Below are 27,272 nucleotides of genomic sequence, written 5' to 3'. Positions count from 1 at the left end.
AAGCTTTAGTGCTGCATTCAGTAAAATTCAAAGTCATCTCCTTGCCCAGAAACTTGAAAGAAGTCCCTATTTCCCTTCTAATGAAGTTAATGGAAATTTTGTAATTATCTCTTTTGCAGAAAGATCAACTTTACTGTTCCTCTTCCATTTTACAGACGACAGAAAAATATGATGGGAGTGTTTCCAGGTCTCCTGAGTTAGGGGGCTCTTCATATTAAAGTGTCAGCCCTATGCTGCTAGAAAATCTGTTCAAAATATATCATGCCTTTGAGGTATTGTTTTAGATTCCTGGCAATTAAAAAAATCATATTGAAAATATGAATCCAACCCCTGACATTGTGAATGCTTCTGGTTTGTCTGTACCTCCTTCAGAAATGTTCATCTAGCCCCTAGCTGAGAAGTATCAGTGCTTGGAACACTCAGAAAATTTGATTTATTTTAATTGCACACTCATTAGCAGGAGTTTTTTAATATGTTCAATGACAAAAATAGGGCAGTGGAGCAGCAACTATTGTGTGGCAAAGGGAAGTGCTGGAATAAAGGTGCTTTTGTGAAAAACTGTCAAGCCTGGGGGAAAAGAAAGAAAAGAGTTGGCAGGAGATGCACATCTAAATAGAAAGTACATTTAGTGCCTATTTATTTGACCGAGACTTTTTTTAAGGTGAAATGAGCATTGACTGCAGGATGGGCAGGGACTACAGGGGGTGGGAGCATGGGCTGCAGGACAAGGCCTGAAGTGAGTTTGGTAGGAGAGTCATGGAATCAGGACCATCATGGTTGGAAAATACCTTGAAGATCACCAGGTACAGCCCAGCAGTACCACTAACAGCACTCCTGTTATTCAGGAGAATCCCAGTTTCTCCCCATTCCAGACTTTTGTCCCATCTTCTGTCAGCACAGCCACTCAGAACAGACCTTGCTGCCTCATGCAGATATGACGAGTTTGCTCTAAATCCTTATTTGAATGTTTGAAGCATTAAAGAGGTTTATGTGAATGTGAGCACAGCTGCCTATTCTGCAGTGACCAGCATTGCCTCATCCTCCTTTGTGCTGGCTCAGTTCTCATCCTCAGAAACCAAACCCATTTTTAAGGAGTCCTGCTGAAGAGGACAGTCCTTTATGCAAGGCACACACCACCTCTGCATGGGCACTTCGTTAGGAATATTAGCTACATGTGCTTAAAAGGACTCACCGGGAGCAAAATCTCTGCAGAAATGTATTTCCCTTTTATTAGGAAAGTCTTCTGTTGGCTTAATTATCATGGACAAAAAAAGCAGGCTGTTTCCCAGGGAAATACTACCCACTGATATCACAAGAATTCAGCCCTGCTTAAGTGCTGGGAGGTATGTTCTCAGTGCACTTATAATCGGGTCATTATCACCATGGTTATGAGATTTAACTGACTGAAAACTGTAGGCATTTGTCTCATTAATGCCAAATGTTAGAGTTTATTTCTGGGAACTGAAAACTCTGCTGCCCAGGGACACCTGTTCTGTGATAATCTCTGAAAACAAGGCACTGGAGAACATCCTGCCTGCTTCGTGTCAGATGATGTCACAGGTGTTTTTTACTGGTTCTTAGGGGGTTTTGGTTGTTTAATAATTTTGTTCTGTGGTGCTTTGCTTCATGAGTTAATGTTCTTTGTGGGCTGCAGGTCATGCAAAACAAACATTGGTTCTGGTGGTCTTTGCACAACGTCAGTCACTTCTGGGCCATGCTACATCCCAGCATAATCTGAATTTCTATTTTATTACCTGTCCCTCTCCTCTTTTTGGTTCATCTTTTTTTCATACACATTCTGACAGAACAGTTTTCAGCTGTGATCTTGGGACTGAGCACAGTCACACTTCTCTGCTTGGAAGATAATTAAAGACGTGCCATTGCCTTGCCAATTTCATTCCTATTGTTGCTGAAACAAAAAATGTGAAATCATCAGTAACACTTGGCTCAAACCACAATTAATGTATTTTTATCCTTTCAAAATTTTTTTTCTTCTTCTCTAGTCTGCCTTTTTATCACCAAAGTTACCCCAAAAGGCCCAAGACAAGGTTGGATGGAGCTTGGATTAACTCAGTCTAGTGGAAATGTCCCTGTGGCAGGAGTTGGAACTTGATATTCTTTAAAGTACCTTCCAACCAAACCAGTCTGTACCTGCATAATTTAGGAAAAACAAATCCTTTCATCTGGTCTGAAAATTTGATAGAAATTTGAGGCTTTCATTTATCAATCATTCACAATGTTTTTCTGATTGACAATCTTTGTGGAGTAGGATTTGTGTAGAATATACAAAAACATATGTAACTGTATAGCTTTGACCTCTGACTAGAATTGTCATCCATCAAAAGTGGAAGGTTGGATGATTTTTATATTCTTTAGCATTTCTTTTTTACATAGTGAGACTATTCATGTTGAATTTCTTGCTGCAATATATTTTCTGTGCAGAAGATAAGAGTACCAGAGCAAGGCATCTGACAGAGGGTGTGAATATTCCTGGAAAAGTAAAAGAATGAATAATATAAATATATATAGATTGGAATGAAAAATGAACATTTAGAAAAGGTCCTTATTTATTGATGTATTTATAGAGCATTGTCTATTACTATTATTATTATTATTACTACTACAATTTTTAATTACTTCACTGCAATGATTGTCTGTAATTCATATCAAAACTGCTCTATATAATTTTCTTCTGAATCAATGTATTTATAAATGTTATCACTCAAAACAGTGGCAGTCTCTACCCATGTCTGGCATAATTCAGATAAGAGTGAAGAAATATGAACAAAAAGGGGGAAATAACTACAAAGCTACTTTTCACCCTTCTTTATTTTGTGATTTCAGGGGGCATAAAAGAGTAATAGGAATGGATAGGAATGGTAATATTTGCTTTATAGTTTATACATTCCATATAACTTTATGAAGCTGCATTGCCTTATAGAGAAATGCTTGAAAACCATAATAATAATGTGCAAACGAAAACAACATTAAAAGAAATGGATCTTTAAATAAAGAATTGCATAGATGAATGCTGACCATAATATGTCAGAGTAAGGACAAAATTCATTACAACATTTACATGTCTTTTTTTTTTTGTCTTCTGGCTATTTCTCTTATTTAATCTTGGTAACACTCTTTGTTATTGTACAAAGAGATTAGGATTTTATATATGGACTGGGGGTACTTCCAAAAAAAAATCATATTTTAGAATGGAATTTTAGACTAGTTGGCAGAGGACTGAAGGATCAAATCACAATTGTCATTCCAGCCATGTCAAATCCAAATCTTATTCCCCTGCAAGAGTCTTTGTGCTGATTCAGGATGATTAAGCAAGAACCTGCTGCTGTAATAAATATCAAAGATTGCTAAATATGTGCAGAGAGGACACAATCTGCCTTGATCCCTTTTTCCCATGCATCTCAGGCTCTGCTCATAGGTTTGGTGTAGGCCAGTTCTCTGTCCTCTCCATGGGCTGTCCATCCTCAAAGTGATGGAAAGCTGCCAGGAACTTGGAATGACAGGAAATCTCATATATTCTTTGCAAAAGAGCAAGAAGAATGTGAAATCTCAGAAGAACATCAGAAGAACATCAACTCAGAAGGTTTCAAGAACATCAAGGCCCAGCTGCAGCCACCCACAGGCTGTGGGAGCCCTCAGCAACAGGGAGCCGTCAGCAACATGAAAAATCAGGGTTTATGTCAGCAAACCTTCATATTTCCATCAAATCAGACTGTTTAAATTTACATCTCCCTTTCGTTCTTTACAATTCACGTTGGTTGTCTGGTTGCATGGCTGGCACTTGATCAGTGCATGTCTGTATTTTGGAAATCTGCTCCCTCACCGTGCAATTTAGGCTGGTTCTCCAGGAGATCCAGAGCTGAATATGATACCTGAAGTAATAGAAAACAGAAGTGGTTGTATTCAAAACTGGAGCAGGTACAAAACAAGGGTAAATCTGGCCACAATTTCTGAAACAGTCAAAAGAAGAGAAGTAGGAAAGCCACAAGAGTGGCTGAGAACAGTTTGGGACGTGCTTGACAGACAGATTGGTTGTACTTCTCATTTTAGAAAGAAATTGTTGACACTTAAGAATTATATATAATATTCCAGGAAGCATGTAAATTACTAACATTTTAAAAATTTATTTATTTAAATGCTTTTACTCACTAAGTTGTACCAGGGACAGACATTTAGGTTGGATATTATGAAAAATTTATTCCCTGAAAGGATGGCCAGTCAGTGTTACAGGTTGCCCCCAGGAGAGGGGTAGGAACACCATCCCTGGAATTGTTCAAAAACCATGATGTGATGCTTAGGACATGGGTTAGTGGTGAACCTGGCAGTGCTGGGTTAATGTTTGGACTTGAAGATCTGAAAGGGCTTTTCCAACCCTGATGATTCCATCATATAAATAACTGCTCCTACCCAAATTCAAACCTTCACTATTAAGCCAGAGCTCTGCTTGTGGAGGTCCTGTTTGATAAATTAGCTGTATTTTGGTTCTGTGGCCATGAATTTGCTGATTACAACAGACAGAATATCCACAATTTTGTGCCTAAACTTATCTTAGGCCCTTCCCCTATGAAAAAAACCATCCCACCACTATCACCATTATAAATACAGCTCATAAAGAGTTTTTAATTCCAAATCCTGATCTTCTTCACTGGAAAAGTCAGAATTTTTTCCATGACTTCAAGCACAACTTGTCATGTTTAGGCCCTTCCCCTAAAAAAAAAAACATCCCACCACTATCACCATTATAAATAGAGCTCATAAAGAGTTTTTAATTCCAAATCTAGATTTTCTTCACTGGAAAAGTCAGAATTTTTTCCATGACTTCAAGCACAACTTGTCATGTGCACAACTTTCAAGAGCGGAAAATCACAGTCCTCATTCTTATAAACTTGGTATTTATATTTTATTTTATAAACTGAGTATTTAGCAAACTCATTGTAATTCCCACAGCTATGAAAAATAACTTGTGTTTAGACTGTTGTTGTGGCATTACACCACTCCAGCATTATACTACTGTAGTATTTGTGCAGAATTGTAATGGTGTGGTGTTTGTAAGGATTCTCTGTGGTACAAACAGCACTTGCTGCTGCTAAAACATTTGCACTTATCCTTTTGGCAATAAAATTATTATTTTTTAATTATGCATATTCATAAATTCTTAATTATGTCACCATAACTAAGTCTGACAAGTATTTCTGGCTGAAATAGGGGGAAACTTTATGAAACAATCTTCTGACCTCCTCAGTCTGTTTTGGATAATCCAGTGAGTGCTTCTCCCTTCCCACCAGGTGACAGAGACACGGACGGGTCCCCTCGGCTGCAGTAACTATGACAACCTAGATTCTGTCAGCTCTGTTCTGGTTCAGAGTCCTGAAAATAAGATTCAGTTGCAAGGTATGTAGGTGCAATTTCATTAATTTGTTTTTGGAACGGGGTGACATTTATCACGCTATTTGTTTTTTTTTTCTTTCTCCCACCTCATAAAAGGTCATTTTCCTAATTTTTGTGTGTGTGTGTCTGTGTGTGTGTGCAGTGGGTGCATTCCAGCCAAAGTGAAGGAAATGTCAGCACCTCGTGGTACCTTTCAAATGGAAACAATTTCTGCAGCCATCAGAAAATAATTTGAATAGCCCTGTTAACATTTTGCATCCCTATTTAGCATCCACTGGCACACCTCTTGAACAGCCTGAATTCCCAGAGATTCCACCAAGCTGGGGGTGACATTTGGTGTGCTCAGCCTGCTTTGCACTTACTGAGCAGTAGCTGACACCCCCTGCACTTGTTGCACCAAAATTGCACCAGAAAAACAGGATATACATTTTCAAATAGTCTAAATCAGGAGGAGTCAAAGCACTCCTCCTCCTGGGAATTTAAAAAACCCCAAAACTTTTATCACCAAATACCCAATTGATATGATGAGAAATTACTTGGAACACATGTAGCAGGAGTTTTTTGAAGCCCAACAGGAGCTGGATTTTGCACCCTTTCCATGCTAAAACTGAAGTAGATTTAAGAATGAATTTTCTTACTCAAGGTTTTGTTGCCCTACCCTTCACATCCAATTGACTGTCACACAGCAATTTGCTACCAATGCTAGAAAAATAACCAGCCAAATTTTATTTATTTCAAAGATTTCTTCCAACCCAATTTCACTCTTCCTTCTTAGCCCCTACAGAATCACAGGAGATAATGAGTTATTTAGACAAGCTACATCTTGTTGTGCCAAAGGAAACATGGAAAACAAGCCCAATTTTGGATGGAAATGTTTACACCTCTTTTCCTGATTATGCTGTCTCTTTACTCTGTCTCTCAGGGCTGCTTTCCCTTCATCAGCATTTTCAGAATCTGCATTATTGCTGGCACCAGGATTATAATTCAGCTGTGTGATTTCCTGCTGCAAGGCTCTGGCTGCTGTTCACTCAGCAAGGAGAAGCTGATGTTACCCAATCCCCCTAGAAAGATTAAAACAATAAATGCTCTGTCTGAGGAATACAAGTTACTTATTAGTGGATGGATGTTCCATGCTGAGAGGGAAATGTGAGGAATATGTCTGAAAATAATTATTAAGAAAGGAAATACATGACATAATAAATGCTGGACAGATGTACAAATTATCCTAAAAACCCCATATTGTTTTGTTTTTCATAACTGTTTGTTTGTTTGCTAGGTGAGCTGGGGAAGCTGCTCAACTCCAGAAGTTCCTTTGTGTTTAACACCAAAATATTTCCTCCATTTCCTCCAGGTCTTCAGGTCATCCTTCCTGAGTACCTGCAAGAGCACTTTGTGCAGGCAGCTCTGAGCTACATTGCCTGCAATTCGGAGGGGGAGTTCATCTGCAAGGACAATGACTGCTGGTGTCAGTGTGGCCCCAAATTCCCCGAGTGCAACTGTCCCTACATGGACATTCAAGCCATGGAAGAGAACCTGCTCCGCATAAGTGAGACTTGGAATGCATACAACAGTGAATTTGAAGAATCTGGTGAGGTTTTTTGGTTTTTTAAATTGAATTTCCCACTCCCCCCCCCCCCCCTTTGGTTGTATCTCATAGAATGGTTTGGGTTCCAACTGGCCCCATCCATGTTTTTGCAACTCGATCGTGCCATATTAAATTTTCCTTAGTGCATCAAGGTTTGTTTCATGTTAGAATCCTAATTATTAAGAATTTTAGACTTTCTACACTGACAAAAAATAACCCCCAAGGACACACTACATTTAACCTGACACTGTGAAGAAAACTTCCAAAATTAAATAATAGAACTAAAATTTGAAGTGTGTAGTTTAAATAGAAGTATATAATAGAAGTATATAATATCACATAGTAAAAAACCTTAGAGTTTAAAGTTTTAGAATACAGTAGCAACAATATATATAACAAGATAGAAGTTTTAAACCAGTAACTAGTGTATAGTTATATTAGAAGTATATACAGTATATATATAGTTTATATATATAGTTTTTATATATATAGTATATATATAAAGTATATACAGTATAGTGTATATATAGTATATAGTATAGTATATATATTATATATACAGTATATATAGTTTAAATACATAGTAAAAAACCTTAAGGTTTTAGAATATGGTAATACATATAAAAGAAGACAGAATTTTTAAAACAGCAACTAGTCCTTCTTCTTCACCTTCTTCTTCATGGATTTAAGTAGTATTGCATAATTAAATAAAAAAAAATCCACATTACAAACCACAAGTTATTAGTTCTTGAGTTAAAAATAAAAATAATTTAAGTATAATTTCTTGAAAAAGCTTATAAAAAGAAAAATATCACTCCATTTTTAGTTTATTAAAATACAATTCTATAGAACTCACAGTTTGTGAAACTATACTGTAAATGAAAACTAATAAACATCTATAGCCAAACAAAAAATACCATCCCACGAATTTAATCCCAAACTTAACAAAAAAAACCCAAAACAAACCAAAGACCAAAAAATCCACAGTTTCATACATCATTTCACCTGTCCTGAACATCGGAACTTCCTTTCCCACAGAGAATGGGAGCTACAGGTAAAACCAGCTTCTGAACAACTGTTTTCACAACCTACTTGCTCAGTGCTATGAGAAACAGCTGTCTAGCCAGATGGTGGGAAAAGTAAAGAGAGCTCAGCAGACCTGGGAAAAATTGTTGAGAAAAAAAAAGAATTGAGGGAGATAAAGAAAAGTCAGAAAAAATACAAAAATCCCAGGTTCTAACAAGTTGTGTTGGGGAAAGAGAACAAATCAGTGGAAGAGAAAAGGAGGAAGACCATACAGTGGTCAAGGGAAGGGTAGAATAAATATCAGTAACAGAGTGTGAATGAACAGTGCTTTAGATACACCCATTTTTATATTTCTTGTTTTATTTTTAAAGACTGATTCGTCAGCTCAAGAGAACTGATAATTTCAAGAGACCCTGTTTCTGTTAAAATGTCATTTGTTGTCATTTTTAACTTGATGCTATTTTTTATCTGAGTCTGTTTAGGAGATCTGAGGCTCCTTTTCTATCTCCATTCTCACATTTAGCAGGAGGACATCACTTAACAATAATAATATTTCTAACCAATATTTCTTAATATTTTTCATTGGAGGATCACAGACTTCTCTGACCGTAGAAGCATTAATTGATGTATTGGTTTTGTGTACATTTGAGTGCATTTTTTCAATGACTATTTGGACACCTTTAATTATTTGTGAAGCCATGCTATCATCTACTATTTTGCAAACTTGGGCAAATATACTGACTCTTCAGAGGGACACATATTTTGCCATATTTTGTCCTATCTGAATGGGCTGTGACACTGTTCAGTGCCTGAAAAATGTCCTTTGCAGGCACCTACTTAACAGCAATTTTAGTCAAGCTGGAAGAACACACACATCTGGGTCTGTGGAGGGTTCTTACAGCGAGCTATATAATGGACATCAAGTTAATTATGAGTTTGAATCATTGTCAGCTACATTTCTAGTCCTATGCTCAGGTCTGTGACATGAATGTCAGGGGAAAATTGGTAAGAGTTAAATTCTGGGCTTTTAAAAGACTCTTTAGCTCTGCTGGGTGAATCACTAAAATGCCAACTTCACATATATCTGTCAATTTGGTAATTGCTAGTAGGTGTGGTTACTAAGAAGTGTGAAATTTAGGTTATTAACATCATTAAGACATATGCCACACTCCTCTCTTTAGCCCTTGAAATATTTAAATCATTTTTAATCTAATAAATATACCAAGCATGACTTCCACAACTCAGAGGTGGCTTCTAATATTTCTGCTTTTATCTCACAAAGTGTTTTGCATAAAGATGTTCATAGGAAGGTGAGATAGGTAACCTTGTATGGGTCTGCTCTTGAGAAAGAGTTGGCATGGGAATTTTTGATTGATAACTTAGTCATTGAGAAGCCAACCTCATATAAATCATATATTACCACTGAGCAGCTCTTCCAGTGCTGTCACATATGATCTGTAAGCATTTCCAGCCACACTGCTATATAGATATATATATATAAAAATAGATATATTTTTAAAAATTATACATCTTTATAAATATATAAAATAAATATATATAATTTATAAATCCATATATATATATAACAATTTATAACCAATGAGACATATTCTGAAACATTTGGAGCTTGAGCAATATTTCCATAATGAAAAATTACTAACAAATATCAGTGTGATCTGATCCATGTTAATGGCACATTCTGGGAACAAAAGTGACCTTTATTAAGAAAAACCAGAAAACTGCTAAGTCTTTGTCTAAATCTGTGGAAGTCAGCTTCTGAGATAACAGTATGTTGCTTTATTCTAATCTATTTATAATAAAAAATAAATTCACTAGAAAGGAGGCCAGATTATGTAGTAATTTCAGTCTGAGCAGCAAGGGCAAAATAATCCAGAGCAGTCACTGTTGGCCCATATAGCTACTATTAATGGCAGAGGAATTAATGAACTAATGAATTCCCTTCTATGACACTGTGAACTCCAGAGTCAACTAAAGGTAAATACGAGAGAATTAGTTTTTACCTTTCTGCTTCTAAACCCTTTCTTAGTTGAGATGTTACAAACCAGTCTTCTGACTCCAGAAACAAGTCTTGTCCCCTAATAAGTATATAAGTAAGACTTACTGAGTTCACTTGAGGCCATTCACAGTGGGCAGGATTTAGTTTAAAGAGGAAGAAGTAAATATTCCATTTATGATGGTTTGTTTATTCTCTGTGTTATCTCTCCTCCTGTCTGTTCAAGATAAAACAACTGAGGAATGTTTTTTTTTGAAGGAAGGATGAGAGGGCTGGGGCTGGAGAAGAGAAGGCTCAGGGACGATGTATAAAAACCTGAAGGGAGGGTGCCAAGAGGACAGAGCAAAAGTCTTTTCAGTGGTGCACAGTGACAGGACAAAGGGAAATGGGCAGAAACTGGAATACAGGAGGTTCTAGGTCACTGAGGATGATCTAGTGCTGGCACAGTTTGCCCAGGGAGGTTGTGGAGCCTCCTTTCCTGGAGTTCTGAGGTTAACTGGCCATGGTCCTGGGCAGCTGGGTCTAGGTGGCCTTGCTTCAGCAAGAGTTTGGACCAGGGGTTCTTCCCCACCTCAGCCATTCTTTGATCAAAGAATTGCCCTGGTTTCCACACAGGAAGACTCTAGTCTGCAGTCTGGGCCTGCTGGTAGTGGCAATTCTCATTGAGCCCCTCTGGCTCTTGTAGGTTACATGACCAAGCACATCCCAGGTCACAAAGTGCTGTTTATCCTCATGTGCAGGCTGCATTTCACCCAGGCTCTTCTGGCACTTTTTAACTACTCAAATCCCTTTTTGGAGGATGTGCAGCAGTATGTTATTTATCTCTCAGTAAATTTGGCTGCCTTTTTCATTTCTCTAGCTGCCCTCCAGCAATAAATATTTGATCACCATTAGCTCAATGAAGTTTGTATAACCTCTTAGTGTCAGGTTATGTACCAAGATCTTAAAAAAATTACAAGAGCTTCTTCAAATTGTTTACTCTGAACCATCTGCTTATCCTTTATCAGATCTTGTGGCCTCCAGACTCTACTACTACCCAAGAAAAGGAGCAGCTGTTTCTTTATCAAAAATCCATATGAAAGCTGTTCAACCTTTATTAACAAATTTCATTAACTTCTTGAGGCGTTTGGCTGAATTACTGTGTAAGCAAAGTGCTCCTTGAGACTATCATTCCAAGAAGCTGTGCTCTTACTACTGACACTAAAAATATCTAATGGAATCAAGCAGGGCTCCATTTACCTCTCCTGATGTGCATGGAAATAGCCTTTCACTGGATTTTGTAGCCTGAAAGGACAACTAAAAACAACAAACAAATTGGTGATGCAGTTTGACTTGCTCCTTTCACAGGTCACTCAGTTTCCCTGAGATCCCAGGCTGTGCAATCTTCTCGAGTGTCCCTGCAGCCCTCCTCACCTTTTCAGTGAGGAATATTGCCAGTTTTCTTGTTCCCCTTTAATATTAATACAGGAGCACCTTCTTGTCCAGGTGCTTTTCCTACCTCAACTCAGAGAACTCCACCTTTCTACTTCAGGAAAAAGGTTTGAACTAAGCACTTGGATGTTATTTGTTTCCCCCAATAAAGAATGTCAAATATTCCTTGAAAAAATTCTAACATTGTGGAAGTAGGTGGGACTTCCACAGCTTATGGTTGAAGCAGTGTTGAGGATGGTGCAGATAAAAAATTTACTCTGTTACAGATCACTGGTTTGGGAAGATTTTGAGAGTGTTAAAGAATTAATATACAAATGAACTAATTCTGACATACAACACTGAATGGCAATTTAGCAGGTTCCAGAGATCATGATCCACTGCTCTAAAACATAGGAAAGTCAAAACCATCCACAAAACCATCCTCAGGCTCTGGATTCTGACAACAAGGATAAGAACATGATCACATAGTGCCTGTGCCATAATCTTGGTGTGGTTGGCTGCTGAGTATCTTTGGAAATCTGAACACTCCATTTAAACAATTTAAATGACAGCAATTTTCTTTTAAGGTGATCTGGTCATTGACATGGAAAAAAAATTGTAGCAGTTCCTGTAGTAATTTCATCTTTCAGAATTAAAAAGGCTATCAAAATAAATAAGGACATGGATGATAATGCGGCTCAAAAAATAGAAAATTGCAAAATTGTGTTTTTCATAATTTCTTTATCATTAACATTTATGAGACCTCCTGGAAATATGAAAGTAAAATCTTCCATCAAGCATTTATTTTCACATTTCACTTCATGCAATGGCAGCTTGTTGCCTTCTCTCTGCATATTTCACAATATGCTGAGCAATGGATTTTTTCCCCCTTTGAAGGCAACAAAATCCCTTTTGGAATATATCCTTGGAAAGCATGGGATCAGGAGATGTACAATAAATATTGTGATACCTAATTTCAAAGTAACTTTGAAACACCAAACTCATTCTCTTAAACATTTAGTTTAAATACCAGCTGAGATGGAAGGAAAGAGCACGCCCACCACAAACTGGACAGAAATTTGCCTGTCACAGCTGGGCTCAAGGGTGATTCAGTGAAGCACTGAAATATGTGCAAAATGTGTGAATCATTTGAAGGGTTTGAGGAAGTTAACTTTTTTTAAACAATCTGTAGTCCATTTACTTCAGGAATTTGACTTGAATGTCCACAGAAGCTTTAGAGGAGCAGAACCAGAACTATGGAGGCCCCTGAAGGGTTTGACCACAGAACACAAACACTGCTCACTCCAACAGACAGGTTGGACACAGACAGAATTAATCAAAAGTCACCTTGCAAATATTTTGAAGTGCATCTGTCTACAGCTTTAAATGACAAACAACTTCTCAAAATGTCGAGTTTGATTTTTCTGGTCACTTCTGTATCTGCTTTACAGAGATAATTCAAAAGGTAAATTTCAGTATCCCAGAAAGTGCAAGTGATGAAAGTACAGCCAAAGTAAATTGATATTAACTTTCACATTAATATTTGCTGAAACTATTTTTCATTGTCCATCCATCCACCATCACTGCTTTGATTGCAAATACTAACAGAAATGAATTGCTGGTGCAAGCTATTCTTAAATCCCTGGTTTCATTGGATTTGGATTTCATGTCTAATGCATTCCATAATTCCCTAATAACTCTGGGATGTCTTGCTATTGAGCATTGGTTACCCTTTACATGTAGAGACTTAAAATCATCTGAAAAAATGCAGTTTGGAAAGGTTCACCTGAAAATGAGGTCTGAACCTCAGTTAATACATAGTACTGCATAGATGTTAACAAAGTTTTTTTGTTTGCTCAGCAGAGATTGCTTTGGAGACTTTGGAGTTGTGCTCCTCAGTTCAATTATATTTTTCCCTTTCTTTACAGTGATAGAATTAATGATGTTCCCAAAATCCCTTGTATAAAAGAATTGGATTTAAAGGGTTGGAGAAAGTGGATTCTAATAGAGGAGGTTATAAGCTTATTACTGAATTAAAAATCAGTAATACTGAAGATGAGGAAGTCCAACCATTTCATTATTTTTTGAGGGGTAGCATTTGCATCCTGTATAATTACTTTTATGCAAAACCTACAGAAAGTAATAGGAAAGATCATCTCCAGCATTCCATAATCTGCAGTGAGATTTAAAGAATTATCCATTTAATAGTGCCATGAATTTATGTCTCCATTTTCAAAACTGCAAAATGTGGAAAATCACCATATTCTGCTGATACACTTTCCTAACACTCGCTTCTCCTTCACCTCATATTTTCCCAAATGAAGTAAGCCCATGCTGTAAAAAGCCAATTTTGGAACAAGAAAGGCTCTTTCCACTAAGCACTGGCTTAGGAAAGCCAAGCACAACAGAAGATTGACCAACCCTTTGTGGTCACACTCTGTCTGTATAAAACAGGACCCTGCCCTCACTCCTGGCTTCAAAACTTTCCACTTGTGGAGTATTTTGATCCCTGTTTTCACAGTGAAAGTTGTTTCCAATAGCCAGGCTGAAAACTGTTGTAAAATACAGGAAAATCAAAGCTGGAAATGAACATTGCAGGTGCTCAGGGGAGAATTCCTTACACTCCCTGCCAGCCCCATGTGTTTGTTACAGATGGACAGCACTGCCTTTGTGATTGCTGAGGGTGTAAAAAAGCTGCAAAACAGGAATTCCGAGACTGTCCCAACATCAGAGACAGTCCAACAGTCAATCAATACACCCAACCATAGCAAGTGGTCATATTTGATCTCAAAATCTACACAAATCTCTTAGTACTTCTTAGAAAAGCAAATTATAGTCATAATTCTTGCATGTAGATACTCCTCGATGCTGAGCACATAGCAATAAAGAGTGATACATCTGTTGAGTTACTTTTTCATCAATTTTTTTGTAGCAATCAAAAAGTAACAGATACAGCTGGACTTACTTAACTGGCTAAAAATATATTGATGCTTTGAGAAAGCAGGTGCAAACCCAGGCAGTTAAACAAAATATAAAGTTATATCTTTAACTTAGATTTGAATAGACTAAATTTCAAGCTAGAAAAAAGTAATGTAAATAAATTTGAATAGACTGTCCAGTGCTGAAGACAGAAACCTTCTGTGATGTACAGAATACATTATGAGGAGAGCCAAAGACAAATTCAAATCTTCAAAATTAAATGTGAATCACAACATACAGACACAGGGCACAAGAAGTCTGTACCATCAGATATGCACTAGCTTTTTCACCATTTCATACACTGTTGCTCTGGAATAATCTTAATTATGGATTATATTGATATTTGCTGGCAGTGCATTAAGGAATGCGACCAGTGGAACAGTATTTCTCCTCCTCTTCATCAGACAAGCATTTTAAACTCTTGCTGTCATGTTCTTCCTGATGGACAACTCCAGAAAAGCTGTAGCAAATCTGCATTCAGCCTGTGAAATTTAATCTTAAAAATCCCTCTCTCTAGTCAGAAAAATCAAGTGTAATTTTGTTTGCCACCTCAATAAGGCTCAGATTTTTGCTATTCCTGTGGCACAAATACTTTCTTAAAACTGCTTTAGCAGAAGAGGACACCATGGGATTCCTTTTTATTGCCTCACTGCATCCAAATCAAAGCCACCTGGCTGACAAGTAAAAAAGATAATTCTTCCCAGCAGCCAAGCTTGTGGTTTGACATCATGGAGACACTGACCTGGGTCCCAGCCTTCTTCCTTCTTACCAGCAGTGATAATGACCACCTAAAGAGCTAAAAAATGCCCTCAATAACTCCTGTGTTACAGTGATGCTGTCTTAAAAAAATTCAGGCTGTCATTTAATCTCTAGCTAAAAATTATCTTGGCATTTATAGTGTTTGATATGGTTCTTTTGCTACAGAAGGAGAGAAAACAGCCACCCCAGAAAAGCCCAGAAAAGTTCCCCCCCCCCAAAAAAAAAGGCCAACAAAAATCCCTCAAAGAGAAACTACATTCTAAGACAGACATTTTAAAATATGAACCAAATGTCTCATTTATACCTGTTTCAAATTACTAAAAGGAAGTAAAAGGGCAGAAGGTAACTGCAGGCATAATTTGGAAATGTCAGTTTAAACAGAGATGTTGTACACTCTGATCAGAAGAAACTTATTGCATTTATAATGGGAAAAAGATGCCCAGACTGATTCTCAGACTCAGCGCTGAGATTTCAAATCCTAAATAACATCACAAGATGACAAGGTTTCACTTGGCATCACAGACAGACTATAAATTCCTAGGCCCACTCCATCATTGGTAGTGAAGGCAGTTTGCACTGGAAGTCCTCTCTTAGTTCAGTGACATATTCCTGCTTTTCCAGCTGCAGTGATTAAATTAAAATGCATGCAAAATGGGACTAAAAATGAAATCTGGAATTCAAACTGAATGCTGGAGGATTTCTTCAGTTTATAGAAGTTACAATCTATCCTTGCTGTCTGAAAAGCTTTGTTTTGGTGGGTTTGGGGCAAGGGTCCTTGCACAGAGCCCATCCCAGATGTGCCTGGGTCACTGTGCACAGTCTGTCTCTCTCTGCTGACCAGGACAGACCCATTGCCATGCAAAGTGAGTCCCAGTTGAAATCTTAATTGAAAGACTCCTTGTGAACAGTCTGAACTGACTCACTGGCAGCTGAAGGTGCTTTTTAATCACTGAGAATAAAGACTTCAATCAATATGGTTCAAACTATTTGCCCCTGAGCAGTGGAGCGGTGGTTTGCTTTAAAGCACGGCTTACAGCCTCAGGCTCAGGGCCAGGAAAACTTAGCCCCCTGAGTTCTTAATACAATTATTGTTTTCTCTATTATCTTGCAGGGGTGTTAATTTGCCTCCCAGTAATTAACTTCCCTCTGTGGTTGTCAGGAAGTTTAATCAATAACATGAGCAGATACACCAAGCTGCCATCCCTTCTGTGACCAACGCTCCCCTCCCAGCTCTTCCACTCCTGTGGAGGTGCCACTGTTTTAATAAAATGAACAGGTGGGATGTGCATAATGTCTTTGGAGGGTCAGTGTCTAAATTGTTCCTGTCCTACTTCAGAAATTATGGTGCAGCTGATATAATTGCCCCTGTTCCAAAACTAAAAGCATTATACAGCTCCTGCTGCACCTGGCAAATCAACTTATTAAAGTTTTACGTGGCACTGCGCTCTGAGATGCTTCAAACACTGTGATGACATTGTAATAAGAGGAGGAGCAGAAGGCTTGATCTAATATAATTCTACTTATGTCCACCATGTACAGGACATAATGTAATTCCCTTCAAAGCTAGTGACAAAATCCCCTCGTTCTTGGTGGAATTCCAATCTGCCTTGGCAGCTTTGGGCTTTCTTTATTAAGAGTGATGTCACTCTGTGGCCTCTCTTTTCTTCTAGGGCAGTGTTGTCTGTTCTGATTCATAGCTTCTTAAATCTTCTCCTGGAACAGCTTAACACTGCTTATTTACTTCAATGTGTTTTCCAAGAACATTTTTCAGTTTCACTCATTCTCTTCCCTCCTTTATCCTCCTGTGAATCATTACATGTTTATTTACCCTACCTAGTTTTCAAACTCTAGGAGTTGCCAGCATGTTCAACTGAGGTAAATTTTGGACTGACAGAGGTTATATCTATATCTGCCCATAGGGAATATGTCTTATGCATTAAGTGAATTTATAGTTCTGTAGAAAGATAATAAAGGACTTTGGGCCATCCATGATACAGGACTACTTCTAAACCACACTGGAGTTATAAAAATGTTTACCAAAAAAAATCTAAAATAACACATAGATAAATTTTTGAGACATGTTTCTTGAAAGCTTACTGTGACTTCCAAGGAGCATCCCTTAGAAGGGCAGGGATAGAAACATTTTAAGGAGTAATGAACCAAAATCAAACCTGACAGGATGAAGGGAATGCCCTTCAAATGCTGGGACTTACAGAGGCAGCTGTGGAGTCTGGCTTTTTGGTTTCTGAAAAGGCAACTTGCTGTCAAGGTCATATTTAGATTGCAATAAGAAACATGTTGCTCCATTGTAGGAAATGTGAGCCCTTCCAGCTCGTAGCAGAGTCCAGGCAAGGTTATCTCCTGCCCAGCAGAAATTCTGAATTAATCCACAATTTATAGGATGATATTCTGGTTTCACTACTGACTTGGACTGAAATTATTTCACCTTTATGTGGCACCAGGAGACTTTCCAGGCTTGTGAGAGCAGGATATTTGTTTTTGTGTTCCTATGACAGGCTGACATTACTAGCATTAACTCTACAACATGCATTTATACACAGGTGTTTGTGTATTTATACACATATCTAACATCTCTGACAGAACCACAGAATCACTAAGATGTTTACTATTATTATATAATATAATAATATATAATACAATATATAATATGATATAAAATACCTTTAATATGATTAAGTCCAACCATCAACCAGCACCACCATTAAGATGTTTACTATTATTATATAATATAATAATATATAATATAATATATAATATGATATAAAAGACCTTTAATATGATTAAGTCCAACCACCAACCAGCACCACCACCCTGTTGTCCAAACATTTTTAAAACGCTTTCAGGGTTGGTGAGTCCACCACTGCCCTGAGCAGCCTGTTCCATACTTCACAACCCTTTCCATGAAGAAATTTTCCTTTATATCCAGTCTAAATCTTCCCTGGTGCAGCCTGAGACCATTTCCTCTCATCACTTTTAACATTTACATGAGGTTCCTCAGAATTAGGTACATAAATGACTGACCAGAGGATCTCTGTTCCCCACCAATTCCCCCTTCATGCTGACATTTATCCCTGTTTTTTCCTTCTTGCAGAGCACAGGGATGAGAGGAGCTGTCCTTGCAGCATTCCTCACTTCAGAAAGAAATCAACCAAAACACTCCCTCCACACCTCCAAATCTACCCCAATGCCAGGATCATCCAAATTTGTTTCCCTGAGGTTTCTGTAGCAGCTGGATTGTTCCACTTCAAATAGTCTGTCCAAAAGGAAGTGTGGGCCTCCTTTCCTCCTTGAAAAACAGAGACCATGTCTTGCAGAAAACACACATTTCCTCCCTTCCCTTTGTCCTTCAGAAAGTTTAAAGGAGAAATCCTTTGCTTTGGAGAAGGAAATATTTTAATTATCAGGAGAGCTGGCTGATTTAGTCTAAATTGGAGGGAGAAGGGGAAGGAAAATTCAGATTTACTGTCTCTCCTGTGAAGAAATAAGGTTGTTTCCAGCTGCAGTCTTCTGCTTCTTCGAATTGGATTATTTTCAAACATATATTTCTTGGAACACAGCTGCTACTTCTTTGACAAATTGAGTAATGCATCACGAAGAACTAAAATTCATGGCAACATAAAAACAAATATATGTTCATTTTTAGCACTTTGTTTTCTCCAGGCTTCTGCATCATGGTGGGATATTTTTAAAAACATCTATCTTTTATAAATCTCTTTAATAACATCTACACAATATTGAGGCAGCACTTTAATGAACAGCAATCACATCCAACCATTTGAAATGTGGGTCCCATGGTTTATATCCTCTCAGACTTCCAGCTTTGTGCTTTCAGGTCTTGATTTACAGCTGACAATGGTATTTGACTCGCCATCATATTTATTGTCCTGATTAAAATGAAAAAAAACATTGTTGTGGAATAGGAATGATAACATGGTGGTCACATTGTTGGAGCAGCAACAGGTTTGCACAGACAATACAGAAAAATGTGTGATAAAATGGGAATTAGGAGATCTTTCCTACCAGAACTCTCACCCTTACACGAACTGCAGCTCCCACTGAGGACTCCAAGGAAGATGCAGTTGTCTGGAGCAATAGACAAAATTATTTTTATTATTTGTAATAAATGGCAACAATTAAATTTGGGGTCTGTTGTGCTAACTGCCCTATAAAGATATAATAAGAGCCAGGCCTCTCTGAAGAGCTTGCAGTCTAAACAGAAAAGTCTGTTGAAGTGTAGCAGATTTATATATAGGATGCTACAAAATATAGAGACAGCTACTTTGACTAAACCAACTAGGAATAATCTTTCAATAACTGCAAAATTATGAATTATGTTGGTTTTGATTTTTTTTTTTGTTTGGTTCAGTTTTGGGTTTTTTTGTTTGTTTTGTTTTGTTTTGTTTGTTTTTGGTGTCTATTTTTAGGAATGCAATAAAGCGCTTAACCTTCATTTTGAAATGTTTATTAATCTTTAAATTTTTTTACTTAATAACTTTGATGTTATAATATGAAACTTGACATAAAAGCAAACTTAAAACTTGACACAACAACAACATAAAGTTGACATAAGAACAAAAAAATTTCTATTCCGTCAAGGTGAAATATTTTGACTGATTCAAAGCAAAGAAAAAGAGGAAAACTTTGCAATATTCCTTTTAGAGGATTTCAGAGGAATTAGAGGCATTTGGAAAATTTTAGAAAATTTATAAAAATTTAAGATAACTTTGGAATTCTAAAAATCCTTTCACCTTTTCTTTTCTTTGCACAGTCCTACTCAAGAGCCCTCTTGTTGGTGACACGAGTAGCTTTAGCAGCTTTCCTTGGCTGTTGTGTGTGATGAACTGGCAGTCTTCTTTCCAACTCCTAACCTGGAAGAAAAACCAGCCAGTATTTATATTAAATAATAGTCTTGTTTACAGCACCCACAGATAATCAGCCCTGCAATGGACACACAGCAGGGCTGGCTGATTTTACTGCTCTGTGTCACCTCTTCTGTAGGGAAATAAACTTCTACTAGAGCTACTAGAGATATTTCCTATGTTTCTTCAAGGACCGCTTCTGGTCTGAATATTCTGGTCTGAATATCTTGCTGGTTCTGACTGTCACTGCTTTCCCTTATGCAATATTATCTGTTTATTTTGGCTTGCTGTTAAAAGGAATTGTGCCAAAGGAAGACTGGAGTCCCATTAAAACCAGGTGTAGGAAAATGATTAGCAGAGACAAGGAGATAGGTTACCTTGAAGGAAAAACACAACAGGAATGAACTAAAACTGCAGATTTTTTTTTTTTTTTAAATTTAATGTAAAGTTTTGAGTTCCTTAAGTAGTTTTTCATCTATTGGACAGTAATCTGGAAAGGCATTATTATAGGCATATGCCTCTGGAATATCATCTCATGGATGGGATGATGCTCAGAGGGGGAATGGCACAGCTGGAATGCATCAGGAGTCACACAGGGTTCAGGCCTGTGAGGAAAAGGGAAAAATCCTATCCGAAAACTGGTGGAAAGTTCAATAGAGCCAGGATCTGTCCCAGACACACCCAGGGTCTGTCTTCAGCAATGACTTGGAGAAAGTGCCCTCTCATCAGGTTTGCAGATGTTGCCAGTTTGAAGGAGTGAGGCAGAAATCTTCAAGGTCAGGGCTGGCATATGGGGGACCTGGACAAGCTGGTGGATCTGCACAACAGGGACCTGGTGAAGTTCAACAAGAAAAAGAAAAATCCTGCTCTGGAAGGCAGAGCATCCATCAGCTGGGGCTGGATCTGCCTGGCCTGGAGCAGCTCTGCAGGAAGGTTCCTGAGGCAGAGGATGAAGTGGTCTGACAGTACACACATTGTGGGTGCTACAGAGGAGGGACCAGCAGATCAAGGAGGGGATTAGCCTCAGGGCTTTTCAGACCACATTCAGATTCTGCATCCAGTCTGGGGCTCCACAGTGGAGGAAGGACATCAGGAAGCTGGAGTGTGGTCAGGGATGTCCTCGGAGAGGTGGGGAAGCTGCCCTGAGAGGAGAGGCCCCAGGAGGGGCTGGTCAGCCCTGGGCATGGAGGCCTCAGAGAACTCAGAGCAGCCACCTTGTGTGCAGGGAGGGGAAAGAGCCAGGCTCTGTGTGGGGAGAGACAACAGGCATCAAGTGAAACGAGAGAGATTCACGCTGGGGCATGGAGGAATTTGTTCCCCATGAGGGCACTTGGGCCTTGACTGCAGCAGATTCCAAATCCTGACTGCACCAAGCTCTGAGAAAGTTAATCTGATGGCAGAGTTGACATGCCTGAAGCACAAGAGCATCTCTCCTTGGATTCCAGACTGCCCAAGGAAATAACTATCCTGACTTAACATCTTGTCCCAGCACTCTGGTTTAAGAAGCGAGCTGGCTTTCTAAAGAAGCAGTGCTTTGTACACAGGAGGGATCATTTGCAATTCTCATCGTGAGAGTGAGAAAAGAGGAAATGCAGTGGAGATCAAGAATTCATTTAAGCTAATTTTGAAGCTGTCTGGAGCACTCTGGCTTGGAGCAGTGCATCATTGCTTGCTCAGACACATCACACCCTCACGTGTTAAAGACCACTTGGTTTTTGTTAGTTTGCCTTAATCCCACTGTAACATTTTGTCAGAGCCAAAGCAGAACAGTTTTTTCATGAGGCATTACTCACTTCTAGACTGTGATGGCAGAATTTTGATACTTCTAGAGCAAGTTAAAGAACTTGACTAAAACAGAGGATGTGTGTACGAATGACTGATGTAAAGATTTTTAAGGGGGAAAAACGTTTCCTTAGAGCCTCATTTAGAGAAATGACAAAACAGCCCATTACAATTCCTCTCTAATGGTAAATTTTGACATGATATTGTCAAGAAAGGGGTTTTCTCCTATATAGATATTTTTGTTAAATGAAAAAAAAAAAAACCTTAAATCCAAATTCTTATTAACATTAGAAAATACATAGACTATATAAAATTGTGAATAGTATCTTTCAGTTAACAAAAGATTCTTACATTTTTTCAGTTATTGTCAGGATGCTTTTGCCCAGAAAACATAATTGCTTTTTTAGGGTCTGAATATTGTTTAAAAAATTAAAATTGATTTTGGGTAGATGATATAACCCACAATTAGACAGGATTATATATTTACTGAAGCACCATGCTGTAATTTCTAATGCTAAAAGTTTTGTATCCATAAGATTATATTATTTCATTTGGGGTAAAATGGCCCATCAGAAAATATGACATTAAATGAAATAACAGAATAATGCTTGATGGAATGTCATCTCCCCAGAAACTGCCATTTCTGGAGACTGAGAGAAAGTGGCTTGAAGTTTCTTGCTATGAAACAATTTTTTCCTTAGCATATTACTAAATGCAGATTAGTTTCAAACTATGCTTTATGTAGATTTTCACCTCACTTAATTATTGTCACATATATGTTGTCATTTATTTCAGCCATAATAAGAACCAGCAGGGAAAAAACCCCAGTATTCGCTTTCCTTTGATAGGGATCCATGTCAAATTTGAATTTTCTCTTTGCTTAGGAGTTCTGGTGTTCCATAAGCACATCTCTGAGACCTCCCTAGACACAACCATGGCTTAAAGGAGCTGTTGTTTTATCCCCTGCTCCTGCTGCCCTGACTGCAGAGGCTCAGGCTCTTCCCTGCCTTGGTGCAGAGCATCTCTGGGCTGTGAGGAGGAAATTGCTCCAACGTCCTTAGTCCTGCGCTAATCCCTGTTACACTGAATGGGGAAACAGTGCCCATATGATTTAAAAGGAAATTTCAGGAATGACAGTTTCAAAGCTCAGTCCTGGACTTGCTCTGTTTGCTCTAAAGGAAATAGGAGACAAAAGTGCAATGATGAAATTTGGTATTTTCATATTTCCAGCATGACACTGCTGTCAGATGTCTGCCTGCAGCACCTTTAACAACCTGGTGTTCTAAATCCCCAAGCAGGCATAAATCCACTGGCTTCCAAGGATCCCTCCACAAGGGATCTTAGGAAACAAGCTAACCCAAGACATTTTGGCAGCCTGGAGAAGTTTCATAAACCACTCAAACAAAACCAGAAGTGTACTATGTAGGTAGGACAGTCTTCTACAGGCTTTGTAGCGAAATAACAGGGAAAATCAAAATATTCACAGCAGAGAGATCGGGGCTTCTGTTCTCTTCCAACAGAGAGCAGGTGCTGGAATCTGAAATGCAAGGAACTCTCAGAACTTTGGGCCTGTGAGCCAAAGCTTAGAATTAAACCCAGGATTCGATCGGAGACCTTGGGAAAGGCTTCCAAACTTAGGCGCTAGAAGCGAGAATGTGGATTTACAGTTTAAAGCAGAGACATGTTAAGCTAAATAAAAGAAAGTTTAGAGCTTCAGAGTTTAAGATATAGAAATAAAAACAGTTAGAAAGGTAAACAAGGAGTTTAGAATGCAGTCCTGTAGGTTTGTATGTCATAATATAATATTCTACGAAAGCTTACACTTATTTATGATAAGAGGAAATATTTAAAGATTATCAAAAACACAAATATCCTTGTTAGCAGTATTTTATTAGTCAACAAATCCTTAAAAAGTCATGTAACTAGAAGTTTTGTGACCTTCTGAACCATGCTGTAAAGATGTGAGCCAAATTCACCCTTCCTACTAATACAGAGAATAATAAAATAAACATCATCATCAAAAACAACTCAGAAGCCCGCAGTATTTTATTAGTCAACAAATCCTTAAAAAGTCATGTAACTAGAAGTCTTGTGACCTTCTGAACCATGCTGTAAAGATGTGAGCCAAACTCACCCTTCCTACTAATATAGAGAATAAGAAAATAAATCTTACCATCAAAAACAACTCAGAAGCCCCATCTCTAACTCATTCAAAACTCCTTCAAAACTAAAGCAGGCATCAAGCATGGCACCTTTTTCTCTTGTAGCAGAGCACTGTCAGATCCTTGGGTGAAGCTTCCTGGATTTTTCTGGCCTTTGCCAGCTCTGTCTGCAGAGTGGTAACCACTGCACCCAGCACTGAGCCCTGCTCTGATACCAAATTACACTGAGGAGCCAATTTACATCTCTGCAGCTCTAAATATGTCTGATATTCACCTGATTTCAGCAGGAATGTTTGCTCCCATTATGATATTTCTCATTTATTCTTTCCTGCTGAAATATGGGATGCCATTCCCATCTCCAGGCACTGTTGACACAAGGGAGATTTACCTGGCAGAAAGAAGTGAAAAGAGACACAACCAGCCAGAAAATGAACTTGCTTGAGTGCATATAATGTTTTACCTTTTTTACCTTATTTGCAATTAGTTAAGAATATATAAAATCATATTGCATGTACTACCCATGTGAAAATAAAAAAGGAAGTGCTGTAATCAGATTTTATGTGGTATCAAGAATCATGGTCTGGTTTTTGGGGTTGTCCTGTGCAGGGCCAGGGGTTGGACTCAATGATCCTTGTAGGTCCTTCCCAGCTCAGGATATTCCCTGATTTTATGAATTAAAGTATCAATTTCTATGGCCCCTGGGACTGTAATACTGGCTGTTAATCCTCAGGAATGGCTGCCACTGTGTGTTGATTAGAGTGTAATAGTTTAATCATCTCTCAGTGTTAGGAGTTCATGTTGTAGTTTCACAGATCATGAAATGTGTCTGTTTAAGATATGGGCACATTATCTTCTCCTCTTTTTTTTTCTTTTTTTTTTTTTTCCTCTTTTTTTTAATGCAGCAGGCACTGTGTAACCATGCTCATTTTATCTCTGTCTCTCCTCCACCTGCCTTGTGGAGCTCATTAGCAGGATCAGACAGGGCACAAGGGTAGTCAAAGATGATGTTTATTACAGGGAGAAAAAAACCATTTTCTGATTGGAAATGCTGTTGCATTGCAAGTTGAGGAGTGTAAACCTTCCTTATCACTTCCAAACACTGCATGGAGCAGTTGTTAGCTGTAGAGATTAGTGCCATCAAGCAGAGGACAGCAAAGTGACAATGTTCTTTAAATACATGGTTAGAGCAATGCGAGGGCTGAAAAGGCAACGTCTGAGCCTGTTGTTTCCTGAGGGAGTTGCCTTTGTTTTGGCTTCATGAAGCTCGTTTTAAGGAGCTTTACCAGTGCCTCAGAGGAACAGAAAGGAAAAGAGACCTTAGGAATTAAGCAGATAGTCAGGAACGTGGCTTTGGGATCTCATCCCTCCCAGAGGTGTCAGAGTATATATTTATATACATACATACCCTCAGTCCTCTAAATCTGGTAGAATTTGTCTGGTTTTTACAAGCTGCAGACCTCTGCGTTGGAAAGGACTTACTTTGTATCAGCTCAGTTAAACTTACTTCCTATTACTTTTTTTTTGTTTTGTTTTGGTTTTTTAAAATTTTTTTTTAAACGACCATTTTAAAATATTTTTAAGTGTTTAGACTTGGAAGGCTTTACCAAGCCAATGGGAGAAGGTGCATATAACCTTCTGTGACACCTTCTGTGCAGACCTGGGAGGTGCTGAGGGCTGGGAAGGGCACTGTGAGGCTGCCACTGAGCTCAGGAAGGAACAAAACTCTCTGACACCATCTTTGAGCTGCCAGTGAGTCAGGCAGTCCTTTCTTCTGGCCAGGATGTGCATTGGAAATCATTCCAGCTACACGTGTCCATTACGAGACTTTTCACATTCTATACACTTATAGAAAGCAAAGGATTCTTTGGTTCTGCATTACACAATTCTTTTCATTAGTTGGTGTGTGATCTTGTATTGGATATTGATTCCTTTGCCTTTCATGCTCATTTGGTCCAGCTCTGTGGTTCCCTTAGCATTCTTCTCTCAGAGAAGGTGTCTCCAACTTTGCCAGGGAGATTGTCATCAGATTAACATCTGATTAATGTCTGATTTCCTCCCCCATATCTTCTAGACTCCCAACACGTAAATTTTAAAATCCCACACCTCCAAAAGTCCCTTTTTGTTTGTTGGAGCTTATCAGGCCCTGCCCAGCCAGACCTAAAACCTTGGTGGTTTAGAGATTAAACCAACAACAGAGCCCAGCTCACCTCCCTCTTGGCAAAGGGGAACAAACCCATGACTAAAGTTGCTTAAAATGAAAAAGAAAGTTATGGCATTTCCAACAAGGAATCAGAGCTTGGTAAAGTTGGACTGGGCTCTGAGAAACCTAACCTAGAGAAGGTATCTGCTCATTGCAGTGGGGGTTGGACTGTAAATGTCCTTTCTGACCCAAATTATTCTCTAATTCTAAGGAAGGAATAATTATCACTTGGGAAGGAGAAAACAGAACTATCTACCCCAAAACTACACTAAGATTCACAGAGATGCTCCTCTGGTAATGTAGAATTTATTAAATATTTCAATTAATTCAAATTGTTAGCTGTACACCCAGTAATGGACATTCTTGCTGGACAGAGGATAAAACCCCACTTAGACAAATTAAGGAAGGCATAAAGCAAAATATAAAAGGCTCCAAAAAGTTGATAAGATAAAGAAACAGTTCCTTTCCCTCATGTCCCAAGGACAGCACAGGGGCTGTGCAAAGATGAAGGCATGAGGGCAAAACAAACAACACATTCCCACAGGAATTATTAAAAACATTTTGTTAAACATAAACTCATCATAATTTTCCCTTGATTTTCATTTTTTACCTCCCAGAAGACCTTTCAATGCTTTTTGTTTTGTTATGAGTCTTCACACATGACAGAAAATACTCTGCTGAAGAGGGACTGTTGTACTCCATCACTGCCCTGTGTCCTTCAGGATGTGGTCAAGGGTCACTACAGCTTATTTACAAAAGATCTTTTTTTCTGCATCCATAAAAAATAAAATATTTTTCCCTGCTTTGTGTAAAAATGTTAAAAAACCTAAACCAAAGCTAAACCAAAAGACTTATGAGCAAGGATGTTAATGGTGTATTCTTTGATGTGAGTGGACATTTTCCCCAATCTTCCATGAGCAACCTAAAATCACACCAATGTTAAATATTATCATTATTTTCCTTTGAAGAGGAAGGCTACTTCAGGCAGCGGGATCTTCGCTTTCACATAGTCTGCTGAAATATAAACTATCCAAAAGGAGCATCTGGCAGGGTGAAAGCCAAACTGTGG

General features: G+C 38.4%; 1 protein-coding gene across 2 annotated transcripts in view; it reads left to right on the top strand.

Annotated features, from left to right (window-relative positions):
• LOC120512253 (BMP/retinoic acid-inducible neural-specific protein 3) overlaps positions 1–27,272 on the top strand; it is a 197,632-nt gene that overhangs the window by 134,785 nt on the left and 35,575 nt on the right. For both annotated transcript variants that reach the window (XM_039730325.1, XM_039730326.1), the window contains exons 5-6: positions 5,304–5,409; positions 6,758–6,994. In XM_039730325.1, coding sequence (XP_039586259.1) covers positions 5,304–5,409; positions 6,758–6,994 — 343 coding nt within the window. The remainder of the gene's footprint in view (positions 1–5,303; positions 5,410–6,757; positions 6,995–27,272) is intronic.

Source organism: Passer montanus, unplaced genomic scaffold (assembly GCF_014805655.1).
Source record: "Passer montanus isolate IOZ18808 unplaced genomic scaffold, ASM1480565v1 scaffold71, whole genome shotgun sequence".
In the NCBI taxonomy this organism is placed as follows: domain Eukaryota; kingdom Metazoa; phylum Chordata; class Aves; order Passeriformes; family Passeridae; genus Passer; species Passer montanus.
This window is presented reverse-complemented; position numbering and strand designations above follow the sequence as displayed.